The 20,329-nt window shown below is 37.6% G+C and overlaps 2 protein-coding genes across 2 annotated transcripts; one reads left to right on the top strand and one right to left on the bottom strand.

The window, feature by feature from the left end:
• The first annotated feature begins 776 nt into the window (after positions 1 to 776).
• On the top strand, positions 777 to 11,958 carry LOC129409658 (uncharacterized). Its single transcript, XM_055156061.1, has 5 exons — positions 777 to 895; positions 8,193 to 8,516; positions 9,114 to 9,283; positions 9,771 to 9,975; positions 11,263 to 11,958. Exons 1-5 carry the CDS (start codon positions 863 to 865, stop codon positions 11,350 to 11,352), a joined length of 822 nt encoding a protein of 273 aa, XP_055012036.1. The 5' UTR covers positions 777 to 862; the 3' UTR covers positions 11,353 to 11,958.
• Positions 11,959 to 12,498: 540 nt separating this feature from the next.
• Positions 12,499 to 18,473, bottom strand: LOC129409853 (ankyrin repeat domain-containing protein 46-like). The gene is given in 5 exon segments (XM_055156671.1): positions 12,499 to 15,181; positions 15,184 to 15,223; positions 17,303 to 17,355; positions 17,357 to 17,462; positions 18,109 to 18,473. Coding segments are annotated over 5 exon segments (687 nt in total). The 5' UTR covers positions 18,420 to 18,473; the 3' UTR covers positions 12,499 to 15,004.
• Positions 18,474 to 20,329: the final 1,856 nt, after the last annotated feature.

Here is a 20,329-nt window from a genome sequence, read left to right as displayed (position 1 = left end):
AGGTTGTTTTCACCGGTGCCAGTAGCTCCTGTTTCACATTTAAGTTGTAGGCGATTTTATATTAGTTTTTTTTATATATATATCTCACATCGGGAGAAGAATTTCCAAGACACAAATGCATTTTTACCAATGCACTGCTGCTTCCACTGTGTGACTGACACCGCCAACTTTAACATGACGTTTACATCGCTCTTATTGCGCACGTTCTGTTTGGGTTTCCGGCAATGAGTGGAATTACCGAAATAAAAAAATAAATAAATGGGATGTAGCACAAAATGTGAAAACAGGAAAATACCGCCTTGTAATCCACTTATTTCAGCAAAGTAACTGTAATCCAATTACCACTCATTGAAACAGTAACTGTAACGGAATACAGTTACTCATAATTTGTACTCTGATTACGTAACGGCGGTACATGTAATCCGTTACTCCCCAACACTGATTTTATGTTAACCACACTATGTTCACAGGCTCAGTGTTGGTTGCCGCTTTTTTGAGTTTTAGTTTGATTATTGTGAGTTTATCATAGCTCTCCAGTGGGTGTGGGCTGGAGGAAACCGGGTGGAGGGGGCTCATTTTAGGGGGTGACCTTATTTATAGATATTGGTGGTGGTGGCAGTTGTAATTGGGTGATTTCAGTTGTGGTAAGTGTTGATATAAATGTGTTGAGATAAAAGGGTTGATGATATAAAAATGTTGATATAAAAGGTGGAGTCAAAGGCTGAAGGAACGCTCTTGACGTCTTTGCCTCATGCTATCCGATCCAGTCAGCATCCCGTAACCACCAGTGCATCAGCATTTCATTTAAAGATAGTTTCACTTTAGCTGCTTTCACTTTGCTCAAACAAATCTACAAGGAGACATGTCGCGCATGAACCTCTACAATATGGCTCGGGTTTGTATGTTTTAATATATTTGCACGTGTATTTGATGAATAAAATAGTGCATGTTTGTAGTTTATTTGGTTGTATGAGTTTGTAAAGGGTGTATGAGTACCATATATTTATTTCTGTGAAGCATCAGAAGTAGCACGATGTCCATCACGGTTTATACTTTATCAGTACGCATTCATATCCTTTTATATTGACATTATATATTATGTAGAGTGTTGCAGTTCTTTGAGTGCGCACTGTTGTTGATGTCTTGTTGCTGACACACTGTTAGTACTATTAAATGCGAATGCCACATATGCCATATAAGTGATTGATGGAAAACTGATGAAAAACGCCATATACAGACTTTCAGATCATTCAGACACAATAATGATTATATATTAATATACTTTGTACAGCAAAAATGATGTTGCTCCGTTTTTTCATCGTGGAAAGTCCCTACCTCCCCCAACAAGCTCAAAGAATATTCAAGCTAATAGTCAGTGAATGGAAGAAAACTATGGAAAAGTATGTAAATACCTGCATTAAAATATATTTCATAATTTTATACATGGTCCAATCACAATATTGTATTCTGAATACTTGGAATACTTTTACATCGAGTAGCCTTTAAATTATAAAGTAAACACGCAACATAGTAGTAATAACAACATTTTAATTGTTTCTGAGCTCTGATTCGGTGCAGTTTGAAGCCTAAATTACTTGATCATATACAGTCATTTATTCCTTTGATTTTAAAAGTACCTGTGTTCTGAATACCACCAAATAAAAAAGTAACTGTACCAGAATACAGTTACTCATAATTAGTATTAGTAATATGTATTCTCAGTTTTCACCTACTTCCCAACACTGCTAATAAATAAAAAAAAATATATATTAAAATTAATAAATTCCAGCCAAGTAAAGCTTTCTGTCAAAATGAACAACAAAATTTTACCTGTTTCAAATAAAATCAAAAAGCGTGCCACAGTCGAACCAGTTAATACACAAGATTCCACTAACAAGAAATGAAAACTCCACAAGATACTTATGAAATAAAAGCATGGACATTGAAGTATTTTCATGAAGAGGTCAGATAAGGACTTTGCCCCAACTAACCTGACGACAGACTTTAATAATTTGCTAACTTTATCTTAGAGTCGGGGTCACGTGATGCAGCGATGGTAGACAGACGCTAGTTTGGAGGCTCTCCGGTAAAGTTCCTTTGAAAACACTTATACAACTTTGCAATCGCGGTGGTCTACACCTGTTTACGTTGATAAGCTGCACAATGGATTTGAGATCGAAAAATAAGCAAGCTAACTCCACATACGTGAGCGATCCACCGTCCGAAGACGACCTGCATCAAGACGCTAGCAAGATGGCTTATGAGCACGCGTCATTACCTATGGACATTGCACTTGTACTCCAGGAGATACGTGTTGGAAATCAGGCCCTGAGCGACAAACTAGACATCAAGACGACAGAGATTAACGATTCCATATCAGGGCTGAAGGCTGTGCTTGATGGTTTGACCACCCGCGTAAACGAGGCGGAGACCCGCATTGGGGAAGCGGAGGACCAGCTAGCGGAGATGGGCTCACAGGTGGCCAAGTTAAGCAAAGACAACTTGTTTTTACTGGAGAAGGTCGAGTCACTTGAAAACCACAGTACAACATACGCATCCTAAATCTACGTGAAGGCTGTGAAGGAAATGACCCGGTCGCGTTTTTTACTAACTGGCTACCAAACACTTTGGGGCGTGAGCAGTTCGCCGAACCGCTGATAATAGAGCGGGCTCACCGTACATCCGCACCGAGACCATCCGCTGACGAGAGACCCAGACCCGTGTTGATACGGCTGCTGAAGTATCAGGAAAGGGAGAAGATACTCCGCGCCGCTGCGAAACTCTCCAGAGAAGGTGATGGTCCCATAATGTACGAGAACAGGCCACTGATGTTCTTCCCTGATCTGAGCGCCAGCTTGGTGAAGCGCCGAAAGGAATACGACCAAGTGAAAAAAGAGCTGCGATCCAGGAATATTCAATATTCTCTAATCCATCCTGCAACTCTGAAGATAACACTTCCCGACGGGAAAAGAAAATTCTTCAAATCACCCAGAGAGGCAGCAGCGTTTCTGAAAGACGCAGACACCAGATAAACTGTGGATCGCTACAGTAGGTGAAGGAGCGCGGCGATGCTTTGTGTTAAGTTTATAATAATGTGCTTCACATTGGACATTAAGGTAATTATCTTACCGATAATATTCAAGAGTATTTAGAGTGTTTTCTTATATGCTATATATGTTATCCTAACGGAGAGCCTCCCAGGGGCAGTAGATCTCAGGATCTTAACAGTTGTTCACGAACACAAGACCGTTCCAGATGAAGGGAACTGTGCCACAAGTTCACGTTCAGAAATTGGCACTGCGGGGTTTTGCGCTCACCCTTGTTTTTGTTTTGGGGGTATTTTTGTTATTTTTATTTTTATGGATGCTTCTGCCCTCTACAAAATACTACTTTTCATTTGACAGATATCCCATTTATTGTAATATTCTAAGAGGTCATGAAGAAAATATGAAACGTAAACAGTTTTATGGATAGGGTGTTGAAATTTGTCAGTTTTAATGTTAATGGTTTGAATGGTCCAATTAAAAGGAAAAGAGTTCTGGCTTATTTGAAGAAAATTAATGTAGATATTGCTTTCATTCAAGAAACTCACCTCACTAGTAAAGAACATAAGAAATTGAAAAGGGAGTGGGTAGGCCAGGTAATATCATCATCTTTTAACTCAAAGGCCAGGGGAGTGGCCATTCTTGTGAAAAAAAATACACCTCTGGAAGTGATTGATACTTTTATTGATCCCTCAGGACGATATGTTTTTGCAAACTGTAGAATTTTTTCAGAACAGTGGTCACTTCTAAATTTATATGCGCCTAATTATGATGACGAAGTGTTTATGCAAGACATGCTCCTTAAAGTTGCTGAAGGGAAGAACAATTTATTAGTCGGGGGTGACTTCAACTTTTGTTTAGATCCAGCATTGGACAAATCCTCTACTGTAATCTCCAAATCAAAATCCGCCAAAATTACTTTGACTTATATGAAAGATCTAAACTTAATAGATATTTGGCGGCAAATGCACCCTCAGACTCGAGACTATTCATTTTATTCAAGCCCTCATAACTCACATACCAGAATTGATCTATTTTTATTGTCTTCCCAGCTATTTCATAGAGTATTGGATACAGAATATTTACCCAGAATATTGTCTGACCATTCACCATTAACTTTGTCCATTTTGTTTCCCGACATACCTAAACAACCCTATAGATGGCGTCTCAATCCTACTCTGCTCAAGAGATCTGATTTCTGCTCCTTTATAAGAGGTCATATAAAGTTGTTTTGTGAAACGAACAGTGCTTCCTCTCCCAATTGTTTTATTTTTTCTGGGACGCATTAAAAGCTTACCTAAGGGGACAAATCATCTCTTATACTAAGGGTCTGAAAAAGAAATTCACAGCAGATATTGAAAATATAGAGCGGGAAATTGCAAACTTTGAAAAAGATTTCCAAAGAAGTGGCTCTAATGACACTTATCAATCTTTAGTTCAGAAAAAGATTCAGTATAATACATTGAATACATACAGGGCCGAAAAGGATATTTTGAGATCAAAGCAAAAGTATTATGAATTGGGAGAGAAAGCACATAAAATTTTGTCATGGCAGCTAAAAGCAGAGGAAAGTAGTAGGACCATCAATGCTATTCAAAATGAAGCAGGAATAATCTCTTATAACCCAACTGAGATAAACGATATGTTTAAAAAATTTTATTCAAATCTGTATCAATCAGAACTTCCCGGTGACCTCACTCATATTGACAACTTCTTGTCCACAGTTAATTTAGCTGAGATTGGTGAGGAGGATAGACAGTGTCTGGATCTCCCTTTTACAAAAACAGAAATTACTAAAGCCTTGAGTTCACTTCAGTCAAACAAGGCACCAGGAGAGGATGGGTTCCCACCTGAATTTTATAAAGAATTTAAGGACCTGCTTGTTCCATTGATTTTGGATGTGACAAATTTAGCGTCAAAAACACATACACTTCCGGAATCCTTTACAACAGCTATAATCACAGTAATACATAAGAAAAACAAAGACCCACTGAAATGTGCCTCTTATAGGCCAATATCATTACTGAATACAGACTACAAATTGATTTCAAAATTGTTGGCTAACAGACTCAGTCAAGTACTACCAAAAATAATTAATCCAGACCAGTGTGGCTTTATTCAAAAGCGTATATCCGCAAACAATTTAAGCAGGCTTTTTAACATAATTCATCTGGCAAAAACTAGGTCCGATCCTACTGTAGCGGTGGCATTGGATGCAGAGAAGGCCTTTGACAGGCTAGAATGGCCTTATTTATTCAAAGTTTTGACAAAATTTGGATTTGGAAAACATTTTACTGACTGGGTGAGAACTCTGTACTATAAACCAAAGGCTAGGATAACTACTAATGGGCTGATTTCTGCGTCGTTCCCACTAAACAGGTCAAGTCGTCAGGGCTGTCCATTGTCTCCTGCGCTTTTTGTATTGGCTATTGAGCCGTTGGCAGAGGCGATTAGACAGGACCCAAATATAAAAGGCTTTATGGTTGGTGACACGGCTCATAAAATCAATCTATTGGCTGATGATGTAATCCTATATATATCAGATCCTTCTCGATCTCTTATTAGACTGCAAAACTTACTGAATACATATGGCTCTGTATCTGGATATAAGATCAACTATGATAAAAGCGACATTATTCCATTAACAAAATTCAATTATTCTCAGTGTCAAGGTGTCTCATTCAAATGGACTCCAACAGGGATAACATATCTTGGTATAAATTTGGATGGCAAGTTAAAAAATCTGTTTAAGTTAAATTATGGCCCGCTGGTGAAAAGGATTGAAGAAGACCTGCATAAATGGGCCAATCTGCCTCTCACTCTGACTGGGAGGATTAATTGCATTAAAATGAACATTTTTGCCAAGGTTGCAGTATCTGTTTCAGTCACTTCCAATAGCCCTACCACAACCATTCTTTAGAACACTTGACACAATTGTGAGGCGCTTCATTTGGAATGGTAAAGTGGCAAGAAGGTCTTTAGAAATATTGACATGGAACTATCAGTCAGGAGGGCTTCAATTCCCCAATTTAAAAAAAATACTACCTCGCAGCCCAAAGGCGATTCATCTTCTCTATGTTTGAAAGGGAAACGTCTCCATCCTGGGTTCATATTGCATTTCATTCTTTGAGAGATGATGGTTTTCATGATTTTGTTTACAGATATAATTCCAAAGTGTTGTCAAAAAAGACTGACAATCCTATTCTCCTCAACTTTATAAAGTTATGGTACGACATACACAAGACTGTTGGCCAGCGGTTTGGACTTTCTCCAAAATCACCATTGAGACAAAACAATCTTATTCCATTGACTGTAAACAACAAGATCTTGGAATCGTGGCACCAAAATGGTGTTCATATATTGGAGGACTGTTTTGAAAAAAGATCATTAATGTCCTTTGAAAAACTAAAAGAAAAATACAGCTTACCAAAATAATACATTCATGTGTTACTTTCAACTACGATCATTTCTTACTAGTAATCTGGGCCGTACTATATTATTGCCCAAACTTACAGCATTTGAAAGGTTGTTACATGATGGTGGACCTTAAAAATGTATTTCTAAGATGTAAACTTTGTTGATAAATGAATGTCCTAAACCAGCCTTGTATCGATCTAAGGAGAGGTGGGAGTCAGACTTAAACACTACAATTGAAGATAATATCTGGTCGAATTTATGTCAAGAAAGTTTATCTGCCACCACCAATGCTCGATATAGACTTATACATTATAATTTCCTTCAGTTTTATCTAACCCCCCAAAAAATTCATAAGACAAAACCAGATTTTTCTGATCAATGTTTCCGATGTTCTGTAGAATTGGGCTCATTTTTGCATTGTACCTGGACATGTGTCAAAGTAAAAAAAGTTTTTTGGTTTGACTTTTGCCGAGCCATATCCACAATCACAAAAACTTCAATACCTCTTGATCCTGAATTTTGCCTACTTGGAAATTTTGAGAAAATTGAATCAATAAATAAATACAAAATAAAATTTTTAGAAATTTCATTGGCAGTGGCAAGAAAATGCATTGCAGTTACCTGGAAGTCTGATTCCCCCCCTCTCATTACAAGATGGTACTCAGAAATGAACAACTGTGTGCCTTTGGAAAAGATCACTTATAGCCTCAGAAAGGCTTACAACACCTTTGTTAGAATATGGCAGCCTTACTTGGATTATATGAACGTCGCCTCAACTGACCTCTGTGTATCTATGTGAACTATTGAAATGTGTGGTTGTGAGAAGCATCTTCCCTTTTTTTTTTTTTTTTCTGTGGGTGAGCGGGGTGGGTATGGGGTTTTTGTCGTTCAACTATGTTTTTGTTGTGTATTGTATAACTCAAACAAAATGCAAAAATAAAATATTGCAAAAAAAAAAAAAACTTTATCTTAGAGTCACTTGTCACTGTTGTGGTACAAAAATTTCAGACTCGATTTCAACACTAAGGAATAGACTCAATACTCCATGACAATTCTGACACCACAATGATAACAAAAAACACTTTCTTTAAAATAGAATGTGATTTTCAACATTAAATGTCAGTACTTTCTTTTATATTCCCTTGTGGCCTTATATCTGTGCAATCCCTCAATGGTCCAGGTAGGTTCCATAGTCGTCCATGGGCGTATACTAGTCTATACTAGTCTATGTGCTTTTATACTTGTTGTGATACGGCTTGTTATGCCTGGCTCAGGTGCACAACAAAAAGGGGATATGATACCAAGTTTAACATACTCATAATAAGGTTTTAATTTACAAAATATGTAATACGAATAATATTCACAACATAATGTTGATGTTGTAGACAGTAGTGTAGTTTGGTGTGTACTATGCAAATGGAAATGGTGTATGTGCGATGTGAGTGTGGTGCATAAAACAAAGCTGATCACAGGGGCAGGCCAGAAGACCTGGGCACAAAGCTAACAAGTCCTCCCCTACAACCCACAAGGGCCTGGCTCGTAACACAGCTCAAGATCATTCTAAAGCTTTTCAGAAAAGGTTAATTTCTGTCCTGTGATTGTGATTTAACTTAGTATGAATACCTGCTCAAATGAGTATCTATTTTCGGTTTCAGTTGCATCAATTAGTATCTGATTCACAAACCTTTTTCTAAACATAATTTATAGCCATGTTTTGTAATTTTGTTTTAGGCCTGGACCCCCTACATGATGTTGTTGTTGTTTCTACTGCGCTGCATTTCTGGAGGTTCTGGAGCTTATGTGGAGACATTGGTTGGGGAGAGAGTGACCCTGGTTGACCCAGAACGATGCCCGAGTGGGTCTCTGCTTCAACACCAGCTAACACCTCAACACGCACCTCAACATGTGGCCATTTTTAGAAAGGGTCAGTGGTCTCCAGCGTCTGGCTATGAAGATCGGTTGACTCCAGGGGGCGGCGTAGAGTTTAAACAGGCGATGATCAACGACGAAGGAATCTATATACTTAACTGTAGTCCCATTGCAAAAGTCCTTGAGGTAAAGCATCCAGTAACAAAACAATAACTAACCCATTTTATTAAAGGAGTCATCAAAAACATGCTTGAAATGATTGTATATGTCATCTGTGCATGTTTCAGTAACCTAGTGATCTCTCCCCGGCCTTATTTGAACCCTTATTATGATCTGTACAATCCTATCCAAAGCTCTGCCAGCAAGACTATGTCACCCATGCTCCCACATGACTATTCTCCATAAATATACAAAAATGTGATACAAAACAACACACTACATCTTCACAATTAGTGGGATGAACACTGATTGTGTTGTGATAGTGCTCTGAAGAGGGAATGAAGTTATTAAACAACATTGTTTGTGTTCAAGATAGGATTTTCCAAACAATAAAAGGTCTGATTCTAACTCTTCACATTGTTCAAATTAAGGGACTTTTCAAAAAAAGCTAAGTCCTAGACCGTTTTAATACTGTTATGGAAAAGTACATTTTTGTCCTGTGAATGTGACTTTTTTAGAATCAATACCTGCTCAAATGAATATCTAGTTTTGATTCTAGTCTTGGTATTGGTTAGTATCCGATTTTTTATTCTTTTGACCGCTCAAAAGTTCTCTCTCTTTCAGCTGAAGGTTCTGGTCCCATATGATATGTGCTGCTCATTGGGAGGATCTGTGAAGCTGCCATGTTACTTCAAAACCAGAGAAGAAGCAATAAAGAGTGTGCGCTGGAAAAGAGGGTCAGAGCTGGTCATTGAACACAGATTTGAGCCCAAGAAGATACTTTATGGAGACAGGTGAGGCCTATTTTATAATTAAACTGATGTCGGCATTATTATTAGGGCTGAGAATATAGAGTTATTAAGTGTGACGTCACTTCCAGGTCCCACCAGAAACTTCACAACTAATGACACAACACACACATTTGCATACTGACAAAAAAAGTTTCAAGATTGTTGAACACTCAAGAAAAAAACACAGAAAAGATTTAAACAACACATTTTCAAGAGCCTGTGATCAATACAAGCGTTCATGGTCGTACTGATTTGGTGTTTGATTTTCAACAAAAAGGTGAAAAACTGTGGCTAATGCTAGTTAGTGTATGATTGTAATTGTATGTGTAAGAGACTTGTTTAACAGCGCACACACAGTAACCCAATCAAACCGTGCCCAGGCATGGATATCCCCTGAAGTACATTTAGGCTCACAAGCTCACAAGAATCCAGTTTGTGTAATATAGGACCTTTAATTATTATTATTATATATATTTTTTGTCACTGAAAGGTTCAGAGGCAGAGTGAAGATGTCCCAGGATGCCTATAACAGAGGAGACCTGTCCCTCACCCTTCAGTCTGTCCACAGTCGAGACCAGGATCAGTTCTTCTGTCAGGTCCAGGCCTCTGAGAAGTACTACACCCAGACCGTACTCCAACTCAGGGTCAGTAACGCAAATGGGAATCAGAGCCTTCTCATCACGGAAAGCAATGCTGTGAGTATTCAGAACTTATCTATGCACTAATGAAACATTAGGCAGATGTGGTAGAGAAGTCAAAATTTGTACTCAGGTACTGTAAGAGTAATGTTCCTTAAAAAATAATATTACTCAAGTGAAAGTACAAAGTTGTGGTCCAAGAATTTACGCAAGTAAAAAGTAAACAATTATTTTGGAAAACTACTCAAATAAGAGTAACTTAAAGGTTCTTTATTACACAAAATTGACTGTTGTTACTTTGTCAAAAACATAGCTCAGAAACCAAGTTTCTGAAAAAAAAAAAAAAAAAAAAAGTTTTCAATAGCTACCTTTTACATTTAATTCAGCTGAGATAGGAAATTCCAGGGCTGAAATGATCCAAATGATTCTAGTGAAGGTGTATAGAGTTTAAAAACACAGTGGTTTGAACTTGAACTTAATGTAATTTGAAGGACAAAACATAAAATAATGCACAAAATCTGGTATTTTCAAAGGATAGACACAAAAATTAGAAAAACTACAGTATATCTGAAGGAGCAGTGCAAAAAACACAAATGTTCAAATCCTTAATCCACTTAGATTTACTCACAGCTGGAAGAGTAACCAAAACTTTTACTCAAATAAGAGTACTGTTACTTCAATAAACATATTTCTCAAATAGAAGTAAAGGTGTGCTTCCAGAAAAATACTCTGAATAGTACAATTTCTTTATAAAAGTTACTGAAGTAAATGTAACTAATTGCTCCCCACCTCCGACACTAGGTTATGTTCTAATTTTAAAGTTTGATGACATCATAATTTCAAATGGCTTGTGCAGCGATCATAATCACATCTTTGGTTTTGAATAAGGCCACCACTTTCTGTTTCTCTTTTGTTTATTTGAAGGTGTACTGTGAAACATTTTGGCTGAGGGTCCATCACATGCTTGTTTCTATGAATGTCATTGATCTGCCTGGAATGTTCCATAGTGTGACATTAAACAGATCTACCCTTACATTTATTCAATTACAAATGGTTTTACACATCCAAAATACCTAGAAAGCAGGCATTCTGACTGTGAGCGAGGTTGCCTCTCCACAGATCTAACCTGTAACTTGGTCTGGTTCGGTCTCCATGATGATAGAAAGATTTAATGCTGTATATACTGTGAAATATTCCAGATAAAGCAAAAACATCTTTATGGAAAATAGCATTTGACTGACCCTCCACCAGAAGTTACTCTAGAATATTTCTCTGTAGTTCCATGCAGATCATTAACATGTACATATTGTATTAAATGTAGTAACACTATTTCTGTCTTTGCAGGCCACGCCCTCTCCCACACTCTGGACTATCTCCGTACTTTCTGTGTTATTACGTATTTCCTCTGTAGCTGTATTGATTCTTACTATTTGATTGATAAAACGAATCTTGACCTGAAAGCTTTAAAGTAAAAAAATATGTTATGTTATGTCCCCTATGCCCAACAAGGTACACAACGAGTATAAAACAATCCTTGAGGCAAGTAGGTTTGGCACTTTTTATTTTTAGGCCAAACATTCACCAATACGTGTAAAAAAACAAACAAAAGGTTGGTGGGAGAAGGCATGTGCCAGTTGTGCCAAATCAACAAACCAAAAATATAACAAAACAGGCCCTAACTGAAAACTTGGCTGCAAAAGGAAAGAAATCAAAAAGCCTAGCCTACCTGATCTAAAAAGGAGAATTTGGAAAACTCAATACAACAAGGGTGGCAACAACTGATAAACTAATGTGTCTAACAAAGAAAATCTGCTTGATGCAAAGTGTATAGGGATCCCCAACTTATCTATAACCAACCTCCCAACCAAACAGAGAGAGAGAGAGACCTGGCTCAAAAAAAACAAACAAAAAAAACAAAACAATTGCAGGTGTTCTTATTATTATTTCACTGTTATTAGTTTTGAAAATGGAAAGTAACACATGGAAAACACAGGGATTGTTGTCACCTGGAAGGAATGATATGGTACAATAAGACTTGACTGTGTTTACATTTTATTATGATGAATAAAGTTTTGTTTCATGTTTTCAAACTTCTGTGTCCTTATGTAGATGGAACTAACATTTGCAAGTGTCATGTGTGACTGTGAGGAGAGATTTAAATTTTTTTTTTGCAAAAACTTAAATTATAAATGTTTAAGTAAAATGAGTAGTTTAACCTGTAACAGGCACTTTGTATGACTATGGTGTGTGAGTGTTTGTCTTGGTCAAACAGGGCAATGGCGCAGATTGGCAGCCTTACTTCCACCAAGGGCAGCTGTGACTACAACAGAAGCTTTCCAGTGAATGAAAAATGCACAACACAACTGTAAAGCAAATTAATGTGTGTGCATTTTCTATACACAGATACACAGATACACAGACACACACACAGTTGACAGTTTGAGCTGTATATTTGCCATATATCTTATATCTTTAAAGAAACAATAATAAAATTGCACCAAGCTTTTGGGAACTATACTCCAATACCATACCACATGCATCCAATGATGAAGTTGCAGAATAAGAGTCAGTACATACAGATAATTTTAGAAGAGTTTATTTGTTTGTTAAATTAGGTTCCTATAATTAAGATTGAACATTAAAATAATAAATGTACAACACTGTCTTTCATTATTGATCGGCTGCAAAGGTAAACTGCATGACTTAAAGCAGGAATGTCACAGGTGAAGCGTGTCCTTCAAAAGGCACAGGATTATGCAAACAAACCTATACAAAGCATTTTAACAGGCAAAAGTCATATGCAAATTAGACAAAATACATGGAAAATAAGTGATAAATAGATTACAATAGACAATGTACAGCTTGTAACAGATAAAATTAACTAATCACAAATAATACAATACAAATGAGACAATAGAAAGACTGTTACTTCATATTACAGTAATTGTTCCTGTCAGCTGAGGCAATCATACATTTTTATATACAAAGAGCATTTCTGTTTTGTGTGAATGTGAACGTGGCTAACTGTTTTAATATGTCAAGTTTGGAGAAGATGACAAGAGAACATTTCCAGAGATTACTACTACTACTACTAATACTACTGTGATCAGAAGTGGGTAGTACTCAGTTACATTTACTTGAGTAACTTTTTAAAGAAACTGTTTTTTTCAAAGTTCTTTTCTAGTAGCGTACTTTTACTCCTACTTGAGTAATATTTTCATTTAAGTAGCAGTATAATTATTTGAGTAAGTCTACAAGTGACAAAAGCTTTATGTTGATAAAATGAAATGAGATGAAAATTTCAGAGCAGATTTTGTGTGTGCTTAATGTTTTGTCATTCAAATTACATTAACTTTAAATTATAAATCAGATCTTACGTCCTGACAGTTACTCTAAGTTAACTCTAACTTCTTGGACCACTACTTTGCACTTCGACTTGAGTAATATTATTTTGAAGTAACATTACTCAAGTACAACTTTCGGCTACACTACCCACCTCTGGACATGAAACCACTACAAAACTGAGACTGAAGTGGGACTAAACCTGGACTAAACCTGGACAGAGTATGATTGCACCTATGGAGAAAGTTTGTTAACCCTATTAGTTTACATACAAAGATTATAATATTAGAGCAACAACAGCTCAGTTTATAAATATATTTACCACCCCGTCAAAGGTTGCCAATTTGATCCCCATTTCCTGCATTGGGGACTGATGTTGTGCCACTGGGCAACACACTTCAGCCACAACAGAAGTAGGCTGCTACCACCAAATTAGAACAGCTTTTCTTTAACCTGTCAGCTACTCCAAAGTGGAAATGCATTGATAACTACTTGATATGCCTAAGCAACCCACTCATAGCACAAGATAACAAAAATCTAAAGATTCATTTTAAGTTAACTTTAATCTTGGAAATATTTGTACTTGCAGCCGGAAATACCTTTACTGTACAAGCTCATTATTTTAAATCTAACAAGTCTAAGACCTTGTGACAGATGACCAAATCAGAGAGAAAATAGTAGACATTCTATGACATTTATAATACCTACACCCAACTGGTCTTAATAAAAAACATGAAGAAAGACTTAATTCAAAATGAACAAATTGTGCACTACTACTTTTGGTTTGGGGTCCATCTCCTGCTTGTTTCACTGGATATGTCATTGCTCTGCCTGGAATGTTCCACTGTATGACTTTAAACAGCTCTACCATACATATATTAAATTGCAGGTGGTTTTATAGCTCAAAAATACCTTGAAAAACAGGCATTCTGAATGAGCAGGGTTGCCTCTCCACAGATCTGACCTGTAACTTGGTCTGGTTTGGTCTCCATACGGATAGAGAGGTTTAAGACCATACTGTGAAACATTACAGACAAAGCAATAACATCTACAGTATATGGAGAAAAGCATTTGACGGACCCTCCACCAGAAAAGATACAAAATGTACCTTTTAAGAAGATTCAGATTTAGTAACTACTTACATATCCCCATAATCTATACTGCTAATCTAAAGGTTAGGGTTACAAATCTGAACCTAAATAAGCGCCAGTCATTCTTAATAAACTATTTGTTCATTATGAATTACCGATAAGTCTTTTTTCATGCTTTATTGAGGCTAATTAAGATTAGTTAGTAGTTAATTAGTAGTTATTATAAAGTGTAACCAGACTTTCTCCCAATAATTAAGTACACAACCAGTCAAAAGTTTGGACACTTTAGATACATACAGAAGACATCAAATATATGATGCAATATATAAGAATTATGTAGTAAAGGAAAAAACTTTAAATATATTTTATATTTAATATTCAAGTCCCCTGAAATTGAATCTAGAAGTGTCAATTGGCCACTGTGATCAAAGCAAACGAAGTCTAGTGAATGGTTTGTGCTGCTCTGTCTATGCATGTACTAGTATACCTCCAACTGCACTTGTTGTTCTTTTACTATTTTGTAAAACCGTCAATAAAAATAAAATGACAAAAAAGAGAAACAACATAAATGAAAAAGTGTGTCCAAACCTTTGTCTGGTAGTGTTAAACTGTGTATTGTCTTGTACTGTCCTGTGGGTGGTGTGGGTGTAGTCTTAGTGCACGAGCTCAAGCTGGCTGGTGGAGAATGGCAGGACTCCGCTGACATAGTAGGCGATGCCCAGAGACAGCAGTGCTATGACGACGAGCAAAAGCAGAACTCTCCAGAAGCCCAGGTCCTCCACAAACTCCTGCCATGTGGTGCGGAAACTAGACAGCACGCCCTCTGTGTGCTCTGCAGGTTTGGATTCAGGAGCGAGTGGCTCTCCATCGCACTGCAAGAAGAAATATATGATTTGTACTGAACAATGGGGTCTTCCATGAAGCGATTTAAAGTGAAAGCCTGACTTATTTGGGCAATCCAGGCTTATCAAAGACTCACTTCAGTTCTACCAAAGTGACTAACCAGAGGAGGGGCTGTGTTTGCTGCAGTAACAAGCACCCGGAAACAAACCTGGTCAGGACTGGGCTCGGGCTAACTGTCAAGATTAAAAAATGTTTCAGAAGAAGCGCTTCCTGGACCTCCAGAGGATAATACACAGTAGATCCAACTCAGTGGTGCTCTTTGGGAAGGGAAGTCAGTACAAAGATGCAAAAAAACCCAAGGCACCCACTGGTTCACTGTCAGGGGACAGGGCGGTTTGTCCCCTGAGGAAAGCCATAGGCTGAAACGCGTCGGGACTTTTTAAGTTGTCCATTAAGACATGCTGTAAACTAATAAAGGCATTTTATTTTGAACCAGTGAGTGCCTTGTTTTTTTTTAACATCTTTTAACTGTCAAGATTATTTTAGCTAAGGCCGTATAACTTATATATAACTTAAGAATTGTATGACCCTCACGACGCAGATTATATTCTTTGAAAACAGCCACACTTTCTTTACACATCAAACTGCACAGTCCTTACACCGAACAAAAAAATAATTGGTCATCCACTGTTCTTTGAAAACTTGGCACTCTCTGGCAAGTGTTATGTATGAAAGGTTGACATTAACTGCACTACAGAACTCTGCATGTGCGTTGACTGTCACTGTTTGATGTCGAGCTTTTTAGGTGATGAAAATTCAGCTGCAAATTTGGCAGCAAATGTAAATACGTTCATCAAATATAAATATAAAAACTTCACAAAAATATCTTTTTTTAATTGAAAAAAAAAAAATCAACTAAATACAAGATGAAGAATAAAAAAAAATAGGCCATGACAACTTTTAACATTTGCCTCATATGGCCAGTTCAACTGGAGGGGGAAGAGGGACTGGTGGGCCGATCAAAGGGGTGTGGCGAGTCAGAGTCGGCCTGCGGGCCTTATTTTATGACCCCTGGTCTAAGGAAACAGTTGAGTCAAATGTTTCACCATGTGCACTCACACACCTGTGTTAGAGCACTTGTCTCTGTCTGATACAGTTCAAAAAGTGACTTTTGTAGTTTTGTCCCTTAAGACTTTTACAGCCCATAAACGTCTATGCACAGGACACTCGTGTCTGTGGTCGCTGCACTCATCAAAAAGGCACAAACTATAGAAAAGTCTGTGTGATGTCGTTGCTCCATTGATCTGCCCTTGCCAGAATCACCAGGAGCATGCACAAAGTGCAGCTTAAACTTCAGGCCTGAATTACCTTTGGTCGGTCAGACTCAGATGTCTTTCTACCCTGGAACGACTTGAGGCTTAAGATGGAGACGGAGTTCATTTCCACCTCTATCTGGATTTCAGGATGAATCTGGACTTGTTAAGCAACTTTGATGGAATACCCTCAATGTTACACTATGGTCTGTTACATTTAAGAGATAAAAGAGTGGAGTGGCGTATAAAGTGAAGGCAAGCCTAGAACTATATTATTGATGAAAACATTTTTTGGTTACAGAGTTTCTTCTGGATCCTATTCTAGCAACTACAAGGTGAGTTGGGGGGGTGCACTAGTATATCATTCAGGGCTATGACATTAATTAAAATGAATCATATCATTTGTTGCATAAATTAGAATAGAAAACATGGCCGTACAGTAGTAAACTTCATAACCACTTTCAAACATGTGGTAACAATACATTAAAATGCTTTAGATTTATAAGGCAATATACATTCTCTCCATAATAAAAAGCTGCGCCATCGGCCTCTTTCACCACCAACCCTAATACATTCGTGCAGTTTCCATTAGATCCACTGCTGCCCCCTCGTGGCACCTGGTATGCACAGCGTCTCCCATCCAAGCACTAACCACACCTGACCCTGCTTAATTTCCAAAAATAGTATTGAGAATATATCAAATAGTGAGTGAGGGGTTCTAAAGGTTTTATTTACTCTGTTTGTCAAAGATTTCTGTTTTTATCTGTGATCAGCTGCAGAGGACTCTTCTCTTACCTCTCGCTGTCGGCCATCTGCATGGTCTCTAGTTTGGAGTGAGCTCCGCGGTTTGAAGCCCTTCACTTCCTGTTCCTCTAGACCCTCCAGCAGACGGATGGCATCTTTGTTCACACCGCGACGCTTCGCCAAAACCAGCGGCGTTGAGCCATTGTGATTACTGCACAGAGACATAATCGTCACATCTCTTCTGGTCAATGACTGTCTAGCATAGCACTTTTCAACTATCACTTAAAAATGTATCATGATTTTGTGTTAAAGTTTTTTATATTTTCTAAAACAAATGACAGAATTACCTCAATTGTTTAGCATAGGAACAAGGTTTGTGAAATACTGTAGTAAAATATATTTAAAAATGCTGTAGTAAAACTTTGTATTCAAATTATGTTTATCTCCAGCAAGGTATAAATTCTTACAAAATAAACATACTGTGCTATTACAGTAGAAATGGTTTTAAAGGTCTGAACAATGTTTTTCAAAAAACATATACTGAACTAAATACTTTGAAACCTTTACAACCATGGACTCCTTAAGGACAAATAAAATTACATCAATGTCTGTATCATGTTTGGTTAGGATAGGGGAAATTTGTCCTTTGCATTGGACCCACCCTTCAATGCCTCATTAGGAGCAGTGGGACCCATCTCCATGATCTTTTCGCTGGTCAGGATGACATTAGCTGGAGAATTGTACATATGGTGCATGTTTTGGGTTGATGGGGAAAACCGATCAGTGCCTACCCACCCATACATGAGAAGAACAGGCAAACCCACAAAAGAACATAATGCTTCTGCTTACAATCTTACCAGATATCAATCTTGAGCCCATTGGACACCAGAAACTGTATGGTATCAACATGTCCGCACAGATGCAGGGCTGTGTTGCCTTGGTAATCTGTTGCTAGGAGATCGGCCCCAAACTTGTGCAGAAGTCGGCATATCTCCACGTTGCCCCGGGCGGCGGCGAGGTGCAGCCCGGTGCGCCCGCGGTTGTCCCTGATGTTCGGGTCACAGCCCGTCTCCAAGAGCCTCTTGGCAAAGGGTAAGTCCCCGTCGATACAAGCCTGCAGCAGAGGCACCGCAGTCTGGGACGAGTCATTGATGAAGACATAGGACATGTCTGAGCGTGTGTCAGAAAAGTCCAGCGTAACTGCAGAGAGAAGAAGAGGAGAGGAGTTAAAGGTGAAGTTTGTATTTTACCAAAAATAAGCTATGCTTATCAGTTCATTCTCAATGCATTTGTTTCACTCACTAATGTTTGGGGCTGTAGGCAATTAACTGACTAAAAGGGAGGTGAAAGGGGTGGGAGAAAGTCATACTTATAAGGATCTTGTGCAAAGCTATTCTTTATATAGATAAGTACTAGTAAATAAGGCTGGTATCATTAAGAAGCTGCCAATACGATACAAACCTCGGTACATGGGCCATGATACGATACATATCTCAATACATTGACCTTTCGATTCGATACGATTCAGTACGATATATCTCAAATCAATTTGATATGAGTGATGGCTGTGATACTACAAGTCTGTTACACCACCTCTTGTGCAAAGTGAATATGAAACACACCCATTTTAATCATCAAAACAGTGAAAATGTCAAATGTATTGCATAAACGAGTTTCCTTCCTCTAAACAAAAAATAAAACTGTAGCACTGTAACAAAATAATTTCATAAAATGTACCAAAAAAATACTCTTGGCGATATATCAATACAGCAGCCCACAATGTCAATACTGTATCATCACAGGATACAGTATCACAAACGATACGATATATATTGATATTTTGATATTTTTTGCACACCCCTAGTAGTAAACAGCATCTTCATAAGTGAAAAGGCAGATTCAGCTGTACAGTCACTCCCAATACAATGATAAACGCTGAAAATACAATGAAAAACGCTGAAACTTCTAAAACTTCTAAAACGCTGAAATTTCGAAAACTGCTAGTGAGTGGATTTATTTCTCAAGCAATGAAGACAAATATCTTTGCTGAATGTACAATGCTTAGGGTATTTACTAATTTCATTTTTTTTCTTTCATTTTCTTTCTTTGTAGCAGTAAAACAATACAGAGCAATGAAAAAGATCATTAAATGTTATACGAAAACATAATTTCTAACCTACTAAGTACATTGTATTAGGTATAACATGAAGTAGTTAGCAGTTAGCTTGTGAAAACTCTCCATTTATCTTATAATAGGATAAACATGACAGTTTCAAATATACTAGAAGAAAACAGTAATCTATAATCATTAATCACATTTATGTTACAGTGTTTATTTCCTTTCTATGTTTTCAGCGTTTTGTAACGCAGAGAGCGGCTAACATACAGGCTAGCCTCTATGCTAACACCACACACCACAAAAACGCTCTGTTGACACTCTGATCAGATCTCCGCTAAAAAGAGCCGTTCATCAGACTTTTTATGAAGCCGTGAGTCTTTTTCACCTGTTTAAAGTAAAGGGCCCAGATCAGAAGAAAAAGATCTCCGCTGGTTTGTTTTGTTTCTGCACGTTTCTTCGTGGTGGATGGACGTCGTTGCAGTGAACAGTGGAGCTGAGGATACACCTACAGGTGAATGAGAGGTACTACAGCAGACGTCACGGGCCAGGGCAGTCTCTCAGGCAGAAATGCCCAGAATATCAAAATATATCTGATATTGTGGATGTTGTTTTGAAGGCCTGAATATTGGATATTGAGTAGGATACAGGCCTATGGTTTATTATTAATTAAAATGGGAAAACCTTATAAACTTCCAAATAAATTAGATGATAAAATTATATTTCTGAAATTTTACATTACATTTGTCTAATAGTCGAACTTTAACTAATACATTTTGTGTATGGCAGGTTTTTATGATTCTACAATTTTTACTTAATTTGGTGGGATATAAATATAGACAAACAGTCATTCGGATATAAATTAGAAGCAATTTGTGAGGAAAAGTTTTAAAAATACATTCTAAAAAATTACAAGAAGCAGGAAGAGTGTTTGGAAGCACATGGGATTAGTTCTGCACACA

The sequence above is a fragment of the Boleophthalmus pectinirostris genome, unplaced genomic scaffold (assembly GCF_026225935.1).
Source record: "Boleophthalmus pectinirostris isolate CB_2022bp ecotype Guang Dong unplaced genomic scaffold, ASM2622593v1 HiC_scaffold_20, whole genome shotgun sequence".
In the NCBI taxonomy this organism is placed as follows: domain Eukaryota; kingdom Metazoa; phylum Chordata; class Actinopteri; order Gobiiformes; family Gobiidae; genus Boleophthalmus; species Boleophthalmus pectinirostris.
The sequence above is the reverse complement of the archived record's forward strand: the minus strand, read 5'-3'. Positions and strand labels throughout refer to the sequence as shown.